Source organism: Scyliorhinus torazame, chromosome 2, assembly GCF_047496885.1.
Source record: "Scyliorhinus torazame isolate Kashiwa2021f chromosome 2, sScyTor2.1, whole genome shotgun sequence".
Lineage (NCBI taxonomy): Eukaryota > Metazoa > Chordata > Chondrichthyes > Carcharhiniformes > Scyliorhinidae > Scyliorhinus > Scyliorhinus torazame.
In genome coordinates, this window is record NC_092708.1 from 396,530,928 (window position 1) to 396,547,733 (window position 16,806).

The 16,806-nt window shown below is 56.6% G+C and overlaps 1 protein-coding gene across 1 annotated transcript in view; it reads left to right on the top strand.

The window, feature by feature from the left end:
* The window catches only part of LOC140407937 (coiled-coil domain-containing protein 170-like), a 118,784-nt gene that overhangs the window by 88,528 nt on the left and 13,450 nt on the right, over positions 1-16,806 (top strand). Inside the window, exon 11 of the mRNA XM_072495126.1 lies at positions 16,018-16,254. Within this exon, the coding sequence (XP_072351227.1) occupies positions 16,018-16,254 (237 nt within the window). The remainder of the gene's footprint in view (positions 1-16,017; positions 16,255-16,806) is intronic.

Sequence of the window (16,806 nt, forward strand, 5' to 3'; positions counted from 1 at the left end):
GCAGAGAGAGAGAGAGAGGAGCCTGCAGAGAGAGAGGATCCCACCGAGAGAGAGAGAGGATCCCGCAGAGAGAGAGAGAGAGGATCCCGCAGAGAGAGAGAGAGGATCCCGCAGAGAGAGAGAGAGGGGATCCCGCAGAGAGAGAGAGAGGATCCCGCCGAGAGGGAGAGGATCCTGCAGAGAGAGAGAGAGAGGATCCTGCAGAGAGAGAGAGGATCCCGCAGAGTGAGAGGATCCCGCAGAGATAGAGAGGATCCTGCAGAGAGAGAGAGGATCCTGCAGAGAGAGAGAGAGAGGATCCCACAGAGAGAGAGAGAGGATCCAGTACAATGAGTGAGAGAGGATCCCGCAGAGAGAGAGGATCTCAGAGAGAGAGAGAGGATCCTGCGGTGAGAGAGAGAGGATCCCGCAGAGAGAGAGGCTCCTGCAGAGAGAGAGGATCCCGCAGAGAGAGAGAGAGAGGATCACGCAGAGAGAGAGGGAGGATCCCGCAGAGAGAGAGAGGATACCGCAGAGAGAGAGGATCCCGCAGAGAGAGAGAGAGAGGATCACGCAGAGAGAGAGGGAGGATCCCGCAGAGAGGGAGGATCCTGCAGAGAGAGAGGATCTCGCAGAGAGAGAGAGGATCCCGCAGAGAGAGAGAGGATACCGCAGAGAGAGAGGATCCCGCAGAGAGAGAGAGGATACCGCAGAGAGTGAGGATCCCGCAGAGAGAGAGAGAGAGAGGATCCTGCAGAGAGAGAGAGAGGATCCTGCAGAGAGAGAGGATCTCACAGAGAGAGAGAGAGGATCCCGCAGAGAGAGTGAGAGGATCCTACAGAGAGAGTGAGAGGATCCTGCAGAGAGAGAGGATCCCGCAGAGAGAGAGGATCCCGCAGAGAGAGAGAGAGGATCCTGCAGAGAGAGAGGATCCCGCAGAGAGAGAGGATCCCGCCGAGAGAGAGAGAGGATCCTGCAGAGAGAGAGGATCCCGCAGAGAGAGAGGATCCCGCAGAGAGAGAGAGAGGATCCTGCAGAGAGAGAGGATCCCGCAGAGAGAGAGAGAGGATCCTGCAGAGACAGAGAGAGGATCCTGCAGAGAGAGATAGAGGATCCTGCAGAGTGAGAGGATCCCGCAGAGAGAGAGAGAGAGGATCACGCCGAGAGGGAGAGGATCCTGCAGAGAGAGAGAGAGAGGATCCTGCAGAGAGAGAGAGGATCCCGCAGAGTGAGAGGATCCCGCAGAGATAGAGAGGATCCTGCAGAGAGAGAGAGAGGATCCTGCAGAGAGAGAGAGGATCCCGCAGAGTGAGAGGATCCCGCAGAGATAGAGAGGATCCTGCAGAGAGAGAGAGAGGATCCTGCAGAGAGAGAGGATCCCGCCGAGAGAGAGAGAGAGGATCCCACAGAGAGAGAGAGGATCCCGCAGAGAGAGAGAGGATCCCGCAGAGAGAGAGAGAGAGGATCTCACAGAGAGAGAGAGAGGATCCTGCAGTGAGAGAGAGAGGATCCCGCAGAGAGAGAGAGAGAGGATCCCGCAGAGAGAGAGAGAGAGGACCCTGCAGAGAGAGAGGATCTCGCAGAGAGAGAGAGAGGATCCTGCAGAGAGAGAGGATCCCGCCGAGAGAGAGAGAGGATCCCACAGAGAGAGAGAGGATCCCGCAGAGAGAGAGAGGATCCCGCAGAGAGAGAGAGAGAGAGGATCCCGCACAGAGAGAGGATCCCGCAGAGAGAGAGAGAGGATCCCGCAGAGAGAGAGAGCGAGGATCCTGCAGAGAGAGAGAGGATCCCGCAGAGAGAGAGGATCCCGCAGAGAGAGAGAGAGGATCCCGCAGAGAGAGAGAGAGGATCCTGCAGAGAGAGAGAGAGAGGATCCCGCAGAGAGAGAGGATCCTGCAGAGAGAGAGAGAGGATCCCGCAGAGAGAGAGAGAGGATCCTGCAGAGAGAGAGAGAGGATCCCGCGGAGAGAGGATCCTGCAGAGAGAGAGAGAGGATCCCGCAGAGAGAGAGAGAGGATCCTGCAGAGAGAGAGAGAGGACCCCGCAGAGAGAGAGAGAGGATCCCGCAGAGAGAGAGAGAGAGAGGATCCCGCAGAGAGAGAGAGAGGATCCTGTAGAGAGATAGAGAGGATCCCGCAGAGAGAGAGAGGGAGGATATTGCAGAGGGAGAAGATCCCGCAGAGAGAGAGGATCTCGCAGAGAGAGAGAGAGGATTCCGCAGAGAGAGAGAGAGAGAGGATCCCGCAGAGAGAGAGGATCCTGCAGAAAGAGAGAGAGGATCCTGCAGAGAGAGAGAGAGGATCCTGCAGAAAGAGAGAGAGGATCCTGCAGAGAGAGAGAGAGGATCCTGCAGAGAGAGAGGATCCTGCAGAGAGAGAGAGAGAGGATTCTGTAGAGAGATAGAGAGGATCCCGCAGAGAGAGAGGGGATCCTGCAGAGAGAGGATCTCGCAGAGAGAGAGAGAGGATTCCGCAGAGAGAGAGAGAGGATCCCGCAGAGAGAGAGAGGATCCCGCAGAGAGAGAGGATCCCGCCGAGAGAGAGAGGATCCCGCAGAGAGAGAGAGAGAGGAGCCTGCAGAGAGAGAGGATCCCACCGAGAGAGAGAGAGGATCCCGCAGAGAGAGAGAGAGAGGATCCCGCAGAGAGAGAGAGAGGATCCCGCAGAGAGAGAGAGAGGGGATCCCGCAGAGAGAGAGAGAGGATCCCGCCGAGAGGGAGAGGATCCTGCAGAGAGAGAGAGAGAGGATCCTGCAGAGAGAGAGAGGATCCCGCAGAGTGAGAGGATCCCGCAGAGATAGAGAGGATCCTGCAGAGAGAGAGAGGATCCTGCAGAGAGAGAGAGAGAGGATCCCACAGAGAGAGAGAGAGGATCCAGTACAATGAGTGAGAGAGGATCCCGCAGAGAGAGAGGATCTCAGAGAGAGAGAGAGGATCCTGCGGTGAGAGAGAGAGGATCCCGCAGAGAGAGAGGCTCCTGCAGAGAGAGAGGATCCCGCAGAGAGAGAGAGAGAGGATCACGCAGAGAGAGAGGGAGGATCCCGCAGAGAGAGAGAGGATACCGCAGAGAGAGAGGATCCCGCAGAGAGAGAGAGAGAGGATCACGCAGAGAGAGAGGGAGGATCCCGCAGAGAGGGAGGATCCTGCAGAGAGAGAGGATCTCGCAGAGAGAGAGAGGATCCCGCAGAGAGAGAGAGGATACCGCAGAGAGAGAGGATCCCGCAGAGAGAGAGAGGATACCGCAGAGAGTGAGGATCCCGCAGAGAGAGAGAGAGAGAGGATCCTGCAGAGAGAGAGAGAGAGGATTCTGTAGAGAGATAGAGAGGATCCCGCAGAGAGAGAGGGGATCCTGCAGAGAGAGGATCTCGCAGAGAGAGAGAGAGGATTCCGCAGAGAGAGAGAGAGGATCCCGCAGAGAGAGAGAGGATCCCGCAGAGAGAGAGGATCCCGCCGAGAGAGAGAGGATCCCGCAGAGAGAGAGAGAGAGGAGCCTGCAGAGAGAGAGGATCCCACCGAGAGAGAGAGAGGATCCCGCAGAGAGAGAGAGAGAGGATCCCGCAGAGAGAGAGAGAGGATCCCGCAGAGAGAGAGAGAGGGGATCCCGCAGAGAGAGAGAGAGGATCCCGCCGAGAGGGAGAGGATCCTGCAGAGAGAGAGAGAGAGGATCCTGCAGAGAGAGAGAGGATCCCGCAGAGTGAGAGGATCCCGCAGAGATAGAGAGGATCCTGCAGAGAGAGAGAGGATCCTGCAGAGAGAGAGAGAGAGGATCCCACAGAGAGAGAGAGAGGATCCAGTACAATGAGTGAGAGAGGATCCCGCAGAGAGAGAGGATCTCAGAGAGAGAGAGAGGATCCTGCGGTGAGAGAGAGAGGATCCCGCAGAGAGAGAGGCTCCTGCAGAGAGAGAGGATCCCGCAGAGAGAGAGAGAGAGGATCACGCAGAGAGAGAGGGAGGATCCCGCAGAGAGAGAGAGGATACCGCAGAGAGAGAGGATCCCGCAGAGAGAGAGAGAGAGGATCACGCAGAGAGAGAGGGAGGATCCCGCAGAGAGGGAGGATCCTGCAGAGAGAGAGGATCTCGCAGAGAGAGAGAGGATCCCGCAGAGAGAGAGAGGATACCGCAGAGAGAGAGGATCCCGCAGAGAGAGAGAGGATACCGCAGAGAGTGAGGATCCCGCAGAGAGAGAGAGAGAGAGGATCCTGCAGAGAGAGAGAGAGGATCCTGCAGAGAGAGAGGATCTCACAGAGAGAGAGAGAGGATCCCGCAGAGAGAGTGAGAGGATCCTACAGAGAGAGTGAGAGGATCCTGCAGAGAGAGAGGATCCCGCAGAGAGAGAGGATCCCGCAGAGAGAGAGAGAGGATCCTGCAGAGAGAGAGGATCCCGCAGAGAGAGAGGATCCCGCCGAGAGAGAGAGAGGATCCTGCAGAGAGAGAGGATCCCGCAGAGAGAGAGGATCCCGCAGAGAGAGAGAGAGGATCCTGCAGAGAGAGAGGATCCCGCAGAGAGAGAGAGAGGATCCTGCAGAGACAGAGAGAGGATCCTGCAGAGAGAGATAGAGGATCCTGCAGAGTGAGAGGATCCCGCAGAGAGAGAGAGAGAGGATCACGCCGAGAGGGAGAGGATCCTGCAGAGAGAGAGAGAGAGAGGATCCTGCAGAGAGAGAGAGGATCCCGCAGAGTGAGAGGATCCCGCAGAGATAGAGAGGATCCTGCAGAGAGAGAGAGAGGATCCTGCAGAGAGAGAGAGGATCCCGCAGAGTGAGAGGATCCCGCAGAGATAGAGAGGATCCTGCAGAGAGAGAGAGAGGATCCTGCAGAGAGAGAGGATCCCGCCGAGAGAGAGAGAGAGGATCCCACAGAGAGAGAGAGGATCCCGCAGAGAGAGAGAGGATCCCGCAGAGAGAGAGAGAGAGGATCTCACAGAGAGAGAGAGAGGATCCTGCAGTGAGAGAGAGAGGATCCCGCAGAGAGAGAGAGAGAGGATCCCGCAGAGAGAGAGAGAGAGGACCCTGCAGAGAGAGAGGATCTCGCAGAGAGAGAGAGAGGATCCTGCAGAGAGAGAGGATCCCGCCGAGAGAGAGAGAGGATCCCACAGAGAGAGAGAGGATCCCGCAGAGAGAGAGAGGATCCCGCAGAGAGAGAGAGAGAGAGGATCCCGCACAGAGAGAGGATCCCGCAGAGAGAGAGAGAGGATCCCGCAGAGAGAGAGAGCGAGGATCCTGCAGAGAGAGAGAGGATCCCGCAGAGAGAGAGGATCCCGCAGAGAGAGAGAGAGGATCCCGCAGAGAGAGAGAGAGGATCCTGCAGAGAGAGAGAGAGAGGATCCCGCAGAGAGAGAGGATCCTGCAGAGAGAGAGAGAGGATCCCGCAGAGAGAGAGAGAGGATCCTGCAGAGAGAGAGAGAGGATCCCGCGGAGAGAGGATCCTGCAGAGAGAGAGAGAGGATCCCGCAGAGAGAGAGAGAGGATCCTGCAGAGAGAGAGAGAGGACCCCGCAGAGAGAGAGAGAGGATCCCGCAGAGAGAGAGAGAGAGAGGATCCCGCAGAGAGAGAGAGAGGATCCTGTAGAGAGATAGAGAGGATCCCGCAGAGAGAGAGAGGGAGGATATTGCAGAGGGAGAAGATCCCGCAGAGAGAGAGGATCTCGCAGAGAGAGAGAGAGGATTCCGCAGAGAGAGAGAGAGAGAGGATCCCGCAGAGAGAGAGGATCCTGCAGAAAGAGAGAGAGGATCCTGCAGAGAGAGAGAGAGGATCCTGCAGAAAGAGAGAGAGGATCCTGCAGAGAGAGAGAGAGGATCCTGCAGAGAGAGAGGATCCTGCAGAGAGAGAGAGAGAGGATTCTGTAGAGAGATAGAGAGGATCCCGCAGAGAGAGAGGGGATCCTGCAGAGAGAGGATCTCGCAGAGAGAGAGAGAGGATTCCGCAGAGAGAGAGAGAGGATCCCGCAGAGAGAGAGAGGATCCCGCAGAGAGAGAGGATCCCGCCGAGAGAGAGAGGATCCCGCAGAGAGAGAGAGAGAGGAGCCTGCAGAGAGAGAGGATCCCACCGAGAGAGAGAGAGGATCCCGCAGAGAGAGAGAGAGAGGATCCCGCAGAGAGAGAGAGAGGATCCCGCAGAGAGAGAGAGAGGGGATCCCGCAGAGAGAGAGAGAGGATCCCGCCGAGAGGGAGAGGATCCTGCAGAGAGAGAGAGAGAGGATCCTGCAGAGAGAGAGAGGATCCCGCAGAGTGAGAGGATCCCGCAGAGATAGAGAGGATCCTGCAGAGAGAGAGAGGATCCTGCAGAGAGAGAGAGAGAGGATCCCACAGAGAGAGAGAGAGGATCCAGTACAATGAGTGAGAGAGGATCCCGCAGAGAGAGAGGATCTCAGAGAGAGAGAGGATCCTGCGGTGAGAGAGAGAGGATCCCGCAGAGAGAGAGGCTCCTGCAGAGAGAGAGGATCCCGCAGAGAGAGAGAGAGAGGATCACGCAGAGAGAGAGGGAGGATCCCGCAGAGAGAGAGAGGATACCGCAGAGAGAGAGGATCCCGCAGAGAGAGAGAGAGAGGATCACGCAGAGAGAGAGGGAGGATCCCGCAGAGAGGGAGGATCCTGCAGAGAGAGAGGATCTCGCAGAGAGAGAGAGGATCCCGCAGAGAGAGAGAGGATACCGCAGAGAGAGAGGATCCCGCAGAGAGAGAGAGGATACCGCAGAGAGTGAGGATCCCGCAGAGAGAGAGAGAGAGAGGATCCTGCAGAGAGAGAGAGAGGATCCTGCAGAGAGAGAGGATCTCACAGAGAGAGAGAGAGGATCCCGCAGAGAGAGTGAGAGGATCCTACAGAGAGAGTGAGAGGATCCTGCAGAGAGAGAGGATCCCGCAGAGAGAGAGGATCCCGCAGAGAGAGAGAGAGGATCCTGCAGAGAGAGAGGATCCCGCAGAGAGAGAGGATCCCGCCGAGAGAGAGAGAGGATCCTGCAGAGAGAGAGGATCCCGCAGAGAGAGAGGATCCCGCAGAGAGAGAGAGAGGATCCTGCAGAGAGAGAGGATCCCGCAGAGAGAGAGAGAGGATCCTGCAGAGACAGAGAGAGGATCCTGCAGAGAGAGATAGAGGATCCTGCAGAGTGAGAGGATCCCGCAGAGAGAGAGAGAGAGGATCACGCCGAGAGGGAGAGGATCCTGCAGAGAGAGAGAGAGAGGATCCTGCAGAGAGAGAGAGGATCCCGCAGAGTGAGAGGATCCCGCAGAGATAGAGAGGATCCTGCAGAGAGAGAGAGAGGATCCTGCAGAGAGAGAGAGGATCCCGCAGAGTGAGAGGATCCCGCAGAGATAGAGAGGATCCTGCAGAGAGAGAGAGAGGATCCTGCAGAGAGAGAGAGGATCCCGCAGAGTGAGAGGATCCCGCAGAGATAGAGAGGATCCCACAGAGAGAGAGAGAGGATACTGCAGTGAGAGAGAGAGGATCCTGCAGAGAGAGAGAGGATCCTGCAGAGAGAGAGAGAGGATCCCGCAGAGAGAGAGAGAGGACCCCGCAGAGAGAGAGAGAGAGGATCCTTCAGAGAGAGAGGATCTCACAGAGAGAGAGAGAGAGGATCCTGCAGAGAGAGAGGATCCTGCAGAGAGAGAGAGAGGATCCTGCAGAGAGAGAGGATCCTGCAGAGAGAGAGAGGATCCTGCAGAGAGAGAGGATCCAGCAGAGAGAGAGAGAGAGGATCCTGCAGAGAGAGAGAGGATCCCGCAGAGTGAGAGGATCCCGCAGAGATAGAGAGGATCCTGCAGAGAGAGAGAGAGGATCCTGCAGAGAGAGAGAGGATCCCGCAGAGTGAGAGGATCCCGCAGAGATAGAGAGGATCCTGCAGAGAGAGAGAGAGGATCCTGCAGAGAGAGAGAGGATCCCGCAGAGTGAGAGGATCCCGCAGAGATAGAGAGGATCCCACAGAGAGAGAGAGAGGATCCTGCAGTGAGAGAGAGAGGATCCTGCAGAGAGAGAGAGAGGATCCTGCAGAGAGAGAGAGAGGATCCCGCAGAGAGAGAGGATCTCACAGAGAGAGAGAGAGAGAGGACCCCGCAGAGAGAGAGAGAGAGGATCCTTCAGAGAGAGAGGATCTCACAGAGAGAGAGAGAGAGGATCCTGCAGAGAGAGAGGATCCTGCAGAGAGAGAGAGAGGATCCTGCAGAGAGAGAGGATCCTGCAGAGAGAGAGAGGATCCTGCAGAGAGAGAGGATCCAGCAGAGAGAGGGAGAGGATCCTGCAGAGAGAGAGGATCCCGCAGAGAGAGAGGATCCTGCAGAGAGAGAGAGAGGATCCTGCAGAGAGAGAGAGAGAGGATCACGCAACGAGAGAGAGAGGATCCCGCAGAGAGAGAGAGAGGATCCTGCAGAGAGAGAGGATCCCGCCGAGAGAGAGAGGATCCCGCAGAGAGAGAGAGAGGATCCTGCAGAGAGAGAGAGAGGATCGTGCAGAGAGAGAGAGGATCCAGTAGAACGAGAGAGAGAGGATCTCGCAGAGAGAGAGAGGATCCCGCAGAGAGAGAGAGAGGATCCTGCAGAGAGAGAGAGGATCCTGCAGAGAGAGAGAGGATCCTGCAGAGAGAGAGGATCCCGCAGAGAGAGAAAGAGGATCCTGCAGAGAGAGAGAGAGAGAGGATCCCGCAGAGAGAGAGAGAGAGAGGATCCCGCAGAGAGAGAGAGAGAGGATCCTGCAGAGAGAGAGAGAGAGAGGATCCCGCAGAGAGAGAGAGAGAGGATCCTGCAGAGAGAGAGAGGATCCCGCAGAGAGGATCCCGCAGAGAGAGAGGATCCTGCAGAGAGAGAGAGGGGATCCCGCAGAGAGAGAGAGAGGATCCTGCAGAGAGAGAGAGAGGATCCTGCAGAGAGAGAGGATCCCGCAGAGAGAGAGGATCCCGCAGAGAGAGAGGATCCCGCAGAGAGAGAGGATCCCGCAGAGAGAGAGAGAGAGGATCCTGCAGAGAGAGAGGATCCCGCAGAGAGAGAGGATCCCGCAGAGAGAGAGAGAGAGGATCCCGCAGAGAGAGAGAGAGGATCCTGCAGAGAGAGAGAGAGAGGATCCTGCAGAGAGAGAGAGAGGATCCTGCAGAGAGAGAGGATCCCGCAGAGAGAGAGGATCCTGCAGAGAGAGAGAGAGAGGATCCTGCAGAGAGAGAGAGAGGATCCCGCAGAGAGAGAGAGAGGATCCCGCAGAGAGAGAGAGAGAGGATCCTGCAGAGAGAGAGAGAGAGGATCCCGCTGAGAAAGAGGATCCCGAAGAGAGAGAGGATCCCGCAGAGAGAGAGAGAGAGGATCCCGCAGAGAGAGAGGATCTCGCAGAGAGAGAGAGAGAGGATCCCGCAGAGAGAGAGAGAGGATCCCGCAGAGAGAGAGAGAGGATCCCGCAGAGAGAGAGGATACCGCAGAGAGAGAGAGAGAGGATCCCGCAGAGAGAGAGGATCCTGCAGAGAGAGAGGATCCCTGAGAGAGAGGGTATCCCGCAGAGAGAGAGAGAGAGGATCCCGCAGAGAGAGGGGATCCTGCAGAGAGAGAGAGAGAGAGGATCCTGTAGAGAGATAGAGAGGATCCCGCAGAGAGAGAGAGGGAGGATCTTGCAGAGGGAGAGGATCCCGCAGAGAGAGAGGGGATCCCGCAGAGAGAGAGAGAGGATCCTGCAGAGAGAGAGAGAGGATCCTGCAGAGAGAGAGAGAGTGGATCCCGCAGAGAGAGAGGATCCCGCAGAGAGAGAGGATCCCGCAGAGAGAGAGGATCCTGCAGAGAGAGAGAGAGGATCCTGCAGAGAGAGAGGATCCCGCAGAGAGAGAGGATCCCGCAGAGAGAGAGAGAGGATCCCGCAGAGAGAGAGACGATCCTGCAGAGAGAGAGAGAGAGGATCCTGCAGAGAGAGAGAGAGGATCCTGCAGAGAGAGATTATCCCGCAGAGAGAGAGGATCCCGCAGAGAGAGAGAGAGAGGATCCCGCAGAGAGAGAGAGGATCCCGCAGAGAGAGAGAGAGGATCCCGCGGAGAGAGAGAATCCTGCAGAGAGAGAGGATCCCGCAGAGAGAGAGAGAGGATCCTGCAGAGAGAGAGAGGATCCTGCAGAGAGAGAGAGAGGGGATCCCGCAGAGAGAGAGAGAGGATCCCACAGAGAGAGAGAGAGGATCCCGCAGAGAGAGAGAGGATCCTGCAGAGAGAGAGGATCCCGCAGAGAGTGAGAGGATCCCGCAGAGAGAGAGAGAGGATCCTGCAGAGAGAGAGAGAGAGAGGATCCCGCAGAGAAAGAGGATCCCGAAGAGATAGAGGATCCCGCAGAGAGAGAGAGAGAGGATCCCGCAGAGAGAGAGAGAGGATCCCGCAGAGAGAGAGAGAGGATCCCGCAGAGAGAGAGGATCCCGCAGAGAGAGAGAGAGGATCCTGCAGAGAGAGAGGATCTCGCAGAGAGAGAGAGAGAGAGGATCCCGCAGAGAGAGAGAGAGAGAGAGAGGATCCCGCAGAGAGAGAGGATCCCTGAGAGAGAGGGGATCCCGCAGAGAGAGAGAGGATCCCGCAGAGAGAGAGGATCTCGCAGAGAGAGAGAGAGGATCCTGCAGAGAGAGAGGATCCTGCAAAGAGAGAGAGGATCCTGCAGAGAGAGAGAGAGAGAGGATCCTGTAGAGAGATAGAGAGGATCCCGCAGAGAGAGAGGGGATCCTGCAGAGAGAGAGGATCTCGCAGAGAGAGAGAGAGGTTCCTGCAGAGAGAGAGATGATCCCGCAGAGAGAGAGAGAGGATCCCGCCGAGAGACGAGAGGATCCCGCAGAGAGAGAGAGAGGATCCCGCAGAGAGAGAGAGGATCCCACAGAGAGTGAGAGAGGATCCCGCAGAGAGAGAGAGAGGATCCCACAGAGAGAGAGAGAGAGAGGATCCTGCAGAGCGGGAGGATCCCGCAGAGAGAGAGAGAGGATCCCGCAGAGAGAGAGAGAGGATCCCACAGAGAGAGAGAGAGGATCCCGCAGAGAGAGAGGATCCTGCAGAGAGAGAGGATCCCGCAGAGAGTGAGAGGATCCCGCAGAGAGAGAGAGAGGATCCTGCAGAGAGAGAGAGAGAGGATCCCGCAGAGAAAGAGGATCCTGAAGAGATAGAGGATCCCGCAGAGAGAGAGAGAGGATCCCGCAGAGAGAGAGGATCCTGCAGAGAGAGAGGATCCCGCAGAGAGAGAGGATCCCGCAGAGAGAGAGAGAGGATCCCGCAGAGAGAGAGAGGATCCTGCAGAGAGAGAGAGAGAGGATCCTGCAGAGAGAGAGAGAGGATCCTGCAGAGAGAGATGATCCCGCAGAGAGAGAGGATCCCGCAGAGAGAGAGAGAGAGGATCCCGCAGAGAGAGAGAGGATCCCGCAGAGAGAGAGAGAGGATCCCGCGGAGAGAGAGGATCCTGCAGAGAGAGAGAGAGGATCCTGCAGAGAGAGAGAGAGGATCCTGCAGAGAGAGAGAGAGAGGGGATCCCGCAGAGAGAGAGAGAGGATCCCACAGAGAGAGAGAGAGGATCCCGCAGAGAGAGAGGATCCTGCAGAGAGAGAGGATCCCGCAGAGAGTGAGAGGATCCCGCAGAGAGAGAGAGAGGATCCTGCAGAGAGAGAGAGAGAGGACCCCGCAGAGAAAGAGGATCCCGAAGAGATAGAGGATCCCGCAGAGAGAGAGAGAGAGGATCCCGCAGAGAGAGAGAGAGGATCCCGCAGAGAGAGAGAGAGGATCCCGCAGAGAGAAAGGATCCCGCAGAGAGAGAGAGAGGATCCTGCAGAGAGAGAGGATCTCGCAGAGAGAGAGAGAGAGAGGATCCCGCAGAGAGAGAGAGAGAGAGGATCCTGCAGAGAGAGAGGATCCCTGAGAGAGAGGGGATCCCGCAGAGAGAGAGAGGATCCCGCAGAGAGAGAGGATCTCGCAGAGAGAGAGAGAGAGAGGATCCTGCAGAGAGAGAGGATCCTGCAAAGAGAGAGAGGATCCTGCAGAGAGAGAGAGAGAGAGGATCCTGTAGAGAGATAGAGAGGATCCCGCAGAGAGAGAGGGGATCCTGCAGAGAGAGAGGATCTCGCAGAGAGAGAGAGAGGTTCCTGCAGAGAGAGAGATGATCCCGCAGAGAGAGAGAGAGGATCCCGCCGAGAGACGAGAGGATCCCGCAGAGAGAGAGAGAGGATCCCGCAGAGAGAGAGAGGATCCCACAGAGAGTGAGAGAGGATCCCGCAGAGAGAGAGAGAGGATCCCACAGAGAGAGAGGATCCCGCAGAGAGAGAGAGAGAGAGGATCCTGCAGAGCGGGAGGATCCCGCAGAGAGAGAGAGAGAGGATCCCGCAGAGAGAGAGAGAGGATCCTGCAGAGAGAGAGAGAGGATCCTGCAGAGAGAGAGAGAGGATCCTGCAGAGATAGAGAGAGTGGATCCCACTGAGAGAGAGAGGGGATCCTGCAGAGAGAGAGAGAGTGGATCCCACTGAGAGAGAGAGAGGATCCTGCAGAGAGAGAGAGAGAGGATCGCGCAGAGAGAGAGAGGGGATCCCGCAGAGAGAGAGAGCGGATCCCACAGAGAGGGAGAGGGGATCCTGCAGAGAGAGAGAGAGAGGATCCCGCAGAGAGAGAGAGAGGATCCTGCAGAGAGAGAGAGAGAGGATCCTGCAGAGAGAGAGAGAGGATCCCGCAGAGAGAGAGAGAGAAAGGATCCCGCAGAGAGAGTGAGAGGATCCCGCAGAGAGAGAGAGGATCATGCTGAGAGAGAGAGAGAGGATCCCGCAGAGAGAGAGGATCATGCTGAGAGAGAGAGAGAGGATCCTGCAGAGAGAGAGTTGATCCTGCAGAGTGAGAGGATCCCGCAGAGAGAGAAAGAGGATCTCGCAGAGAGAGAGAGAGAGGATCCTGTAGAGAGAGAGAGAGAGGATCCCGCAGAGAGAGAGAGAGAGAGGATCCTGCAGAGAGAGAGAGAGAGGATCCCGCAGAGAGAGAGGATCCCGCATAGAGAGATAGAGGATTCTGCAGAGAGAGAGGATCCCGCAGAGAGAGAGAGGATCCCGCAGAGAGAGAGAGAGAGGATCCTGTAGAGAGAGAGAGAGAGGATCCCGCAGAGAGAGAGAGAGAGAGGATCCTGCAGAGAGAGAGAGAGGATCCCGCAGAGAGAGAGAGAGAGAGGATCCTGCAGAGAGAGAGAGAGGATCCCGCAGAGAGAGAGGTTCCCGCAGAGAGAGAGGATCCCGCCGAGAGAGAGAGAGAAAGGATCCTGCAGAGAGAGAGAGGATCCTGCAGAGTGAGAGGATCCCGCAGAGAGAGAGAGAGAGGATCCTGTGGAGAGAGAGAGAGGATCCTGCAGCGAGAGAGAGAGAGGATCCCGCAGAGAGTGTGAGGATCCTGCAGAGAGAGAGAGAGAGAGGATCCTTCAGACAGAGAGAGAGAGAGGATCCCGCAGAGAGAGAGTATCCTGCAGAGAGAGAGAGAGAGAGAGATGATCCCGCAGAGAGAGAGGCTCCCGCAGAGAGAGAGGATCTCGCAGAGAGAGAGAGAGGATCCCGCAGAGAGAGAGAGGATCCTGCAAAGAGAGAGAGAGAGGGTCCTGCAGAGCGAGAGAGAGGATCCTGCAGATAGAGAGAGAGGATCCCACAGAGAGAGAGAGTATCCTGCATAGAGAGAGAGAGGATCCTGCAGAGGCAGAAAGAGAGAGGATCCCGCAGAGAGAGAGGATACTGCAGAGAGAGAGAGAGGATCCTGCAGAGTGAGAGGATCCCGCAGAGAGAGAGAGAGAGAGAGGATCCCGCAGAGAGAGAGAGAGGATCCTGCAAAGAGAGAGGGAGGATCCTCCAGAGATAGAGCGAGGATCCTGCAGAGAGAGAGAGAGTATCTTGCAGAGAGAGAGAGGATCCTGCAGAGAGATAGAGAGGATCCTACAGAGAGAGAGGATCCTGCAGAGAGAGAGAGAGAGAGAGGATCCTGCAGAGAGAGAAAGAGTATCCCGCAGAGAGAGAGAGAGAGGTTCCCGCAGAGAGAGAGGATCCTGCAGAGAGAGAGGATCCTGCAGAGAGAGAGTGTGGATCCAGCAGAGAGAGAGAGTGGATCCCGCAGAGAGAGAAAGGATCCTGCAGAGAGATAAAGGATCCCGCAGAGAGAGAGGATCCCGCAGAGAGAGAGAGAGGATCCTGCAGAGAGAGAGTGGATCCAGCAGAGAGAGAGGATCCTGCAGAGAGAGAGAGAGAGAGAGGATCCTGCAGAGAGAGAAAGAGTATCCCGCAGAGAGAGAGAGAGAGGTTCCCGCAGAGAGAGAGGATCCTGCAGAGAGAGAGGATCCTGCAGAGAGAGAGTGTGGATCCAGCAGAGAGAGAGAGTGGATCCCGCAGAGAGAGAAAGGATCCTGCAGAGAGATAAAGGATCCCGCAGAGAGAGAGGATCCCGCAGAGAGAGAGAGAGGATCCTGCAGAGAGAGAGTGGATCCAGCAGAGAGAGAGGATCCCGCAGAGAGAGAGAGAGAGGATCCCGCAGCGAGAGAGGGGATCCTGCAGAGAGAGAGAGTGGATCCCGCAGAGAGAGAGAGAGAGAGTGGATCCTGCACAGAGAGTGGATCCCAGACAGAGAGAGAGAGGATCTCGCAGAGAGAGAGAGGATCCTGCAGAGAGAGAGAGAGAGGATCCTGCAGAGAGAGAGAGAGGATCCTGCAGAGAGAGAGAGAGGATCCTGCAGAGAGAGAGAGAGAGGATCCCGCAGAGAGAGAGAGACGATCCTGCAGAGAGAGAGAGAGGATCTTACAGAGAGAGAGGATCCCGCAGAGAGAGGATCCTGCAGAGAGAGAGAGAGAGAGGATCCTGCAGAGAGAGAGCGAGGATCCTGCAGAGAGAGAGAGAGGATCTTACAGAGAGAGAGGATCCTGCAGAGAGAGAGAGAGGATCCTGCAGAGAGAGAGAGAGAGGATCCTGCAGAGAGAGAGAGGATCCTGCAGAGCGAGTGGATCCTTTATTCCCAGTGCCCACACTGGTACAAGTCAACATCGCTAAAAGCAGCTGACCTCACCGTTCCCACGGTGTTGTGTGTGGCATCTTGCTGTGTTAGTTGCAATAATGCTTCAGTGAAATGGACGAATGGTGGTAATGTCAGTGGATTTAGTACTCCAGAGGCCCAGGCCAACGCACTGGGGACACGCGTTTCAACCCACAATGGTAGTTGCGATTCAGAATTCGATTATGAATCAGGAGTTGAAGCTATTCTCAGCGATGGCAATCCATTGTCAGAAAAGTCCGTCTGATGCACTCGTGGAATAAAATCTGCTCTCCCCGCCTGGTGGCCGGGGACTCCATGTGACTCCCGACCCACAGCAATGTGGCTGAGGTTGCACTGCCCTCTGAAATGGGCCCAGCAAGCCACTCAGTCCAAGGGCAATTCGGGATGGGCAACAGATGCTGGCCCGGGCAACGATGTCCACCTTCCATCAAAGACTTTTAAAAAATACACACGTGTACCTACATGCACGCACATACGGGTGTACATGGAGAGAAAATCGCCCACCAGGAGCCAGAGATGGTCCACCAAATACTGTTCAGCTCTGTCCAGCTGACAATGGTGGAGACGGTGCTGGGAAAGAGAATGGGCAGTTGAGTAGCTCACTGGGCAAGAGAGGGATATTAATCCACGGTGCCTTTTGGAAGGCCAACCGGGGGCGGGATTCTCTCAGCCCGGGCCGGAGAATCCCCGCGAACGGGCCACGCAGCCACGACGCTGGCACGGATTCCCCGCAGAGAATTACCGGCATCGGCGCCGGCGTGGTTGGCGCGGCGCCAGTCGGGGGCCAGCGTGGTGAAGGAAGGCACTGCACATGTGCGCGTTGTCGCCGGTGCCACTGCGCATGCGCGGATCCCGTGGCGCCCGGTTCACATCAGGATCAGCGGCTGGAGCGCCGTGAACCGCTCCAGGGCCGTGCTGGCCCCCTGGAGGGGCCAGAATTAGTCGTCGGATCGGCCCGTTCACGCCGTCGTAAAACGCGATGGCGTTCACGGCGGCGTGGACACTCTGCCACGGGATTGGAGAATCCCGCCCCGGATTCCAAATAAACCCTTTCCACCGGTTATCTTCCCACAGGAAACCACCAGGGGGCAGAGCAGGACGATCGAGAAGCTGAGCGAATCCCTGGAAAAACTGGAGGCAATAAAGGAGAAGGCAGCCGAGAAGGTGCTGACCCTGAAGGCAGAGCTGGACCAGGCAGAACACGGGGTCTGGGAAAAGGACGAGCAGACACAGAACACGCTGGCAGCTCTGGGGAATGAACTCCGCTCCACAAAGAGGGCGCTGCAGGAGGTAGCACGGAGGGAGAGACAGGTGGGTTTGGGAGGGTCAGTTTGTGTTGTTTTCATGACCCCCCACCCCCAGAGCTGACTATTGCAGAGCTCTCCAGGTCAACCTGCCAGCCCCTGCAAACGTCGGTTCACGTCCCCGCACCGTTCACACATTCAGACTGTATCGTTCCTGATGTGGCAAAGCTTCAAATTTAAAATGATCATCCTTTCTCTTTCAATCGGTCCATGATCGCTCTGCCTCTGTCCCTCTCGTCTCCCTTAAGATTCTCCTCAGAACCAACCTCTTTGTCCACCCTGTGGGGTTGGGGGAAAGAAGGTGGCATAGATAAAATGTCACTGGACAGGAAACCCTGGGCCCAGGCTAAAGCTCTGGGGACATGGGTTCAAACCCCACCACGGCAGCTGGAGAAATTTCAATTCAAGTCTTAAATCTGGAATACAAACCTGGTCTCAGTCATGGTGACCGTGATACTTGTGTTCTGCTGCTTCGGACAACACAGGCTGCTACTTGACGCAGTCTTAACTAAAGGATGCTCCAGCCTCTGAAATGAGTTCAACGTGTTTATTGAACTAT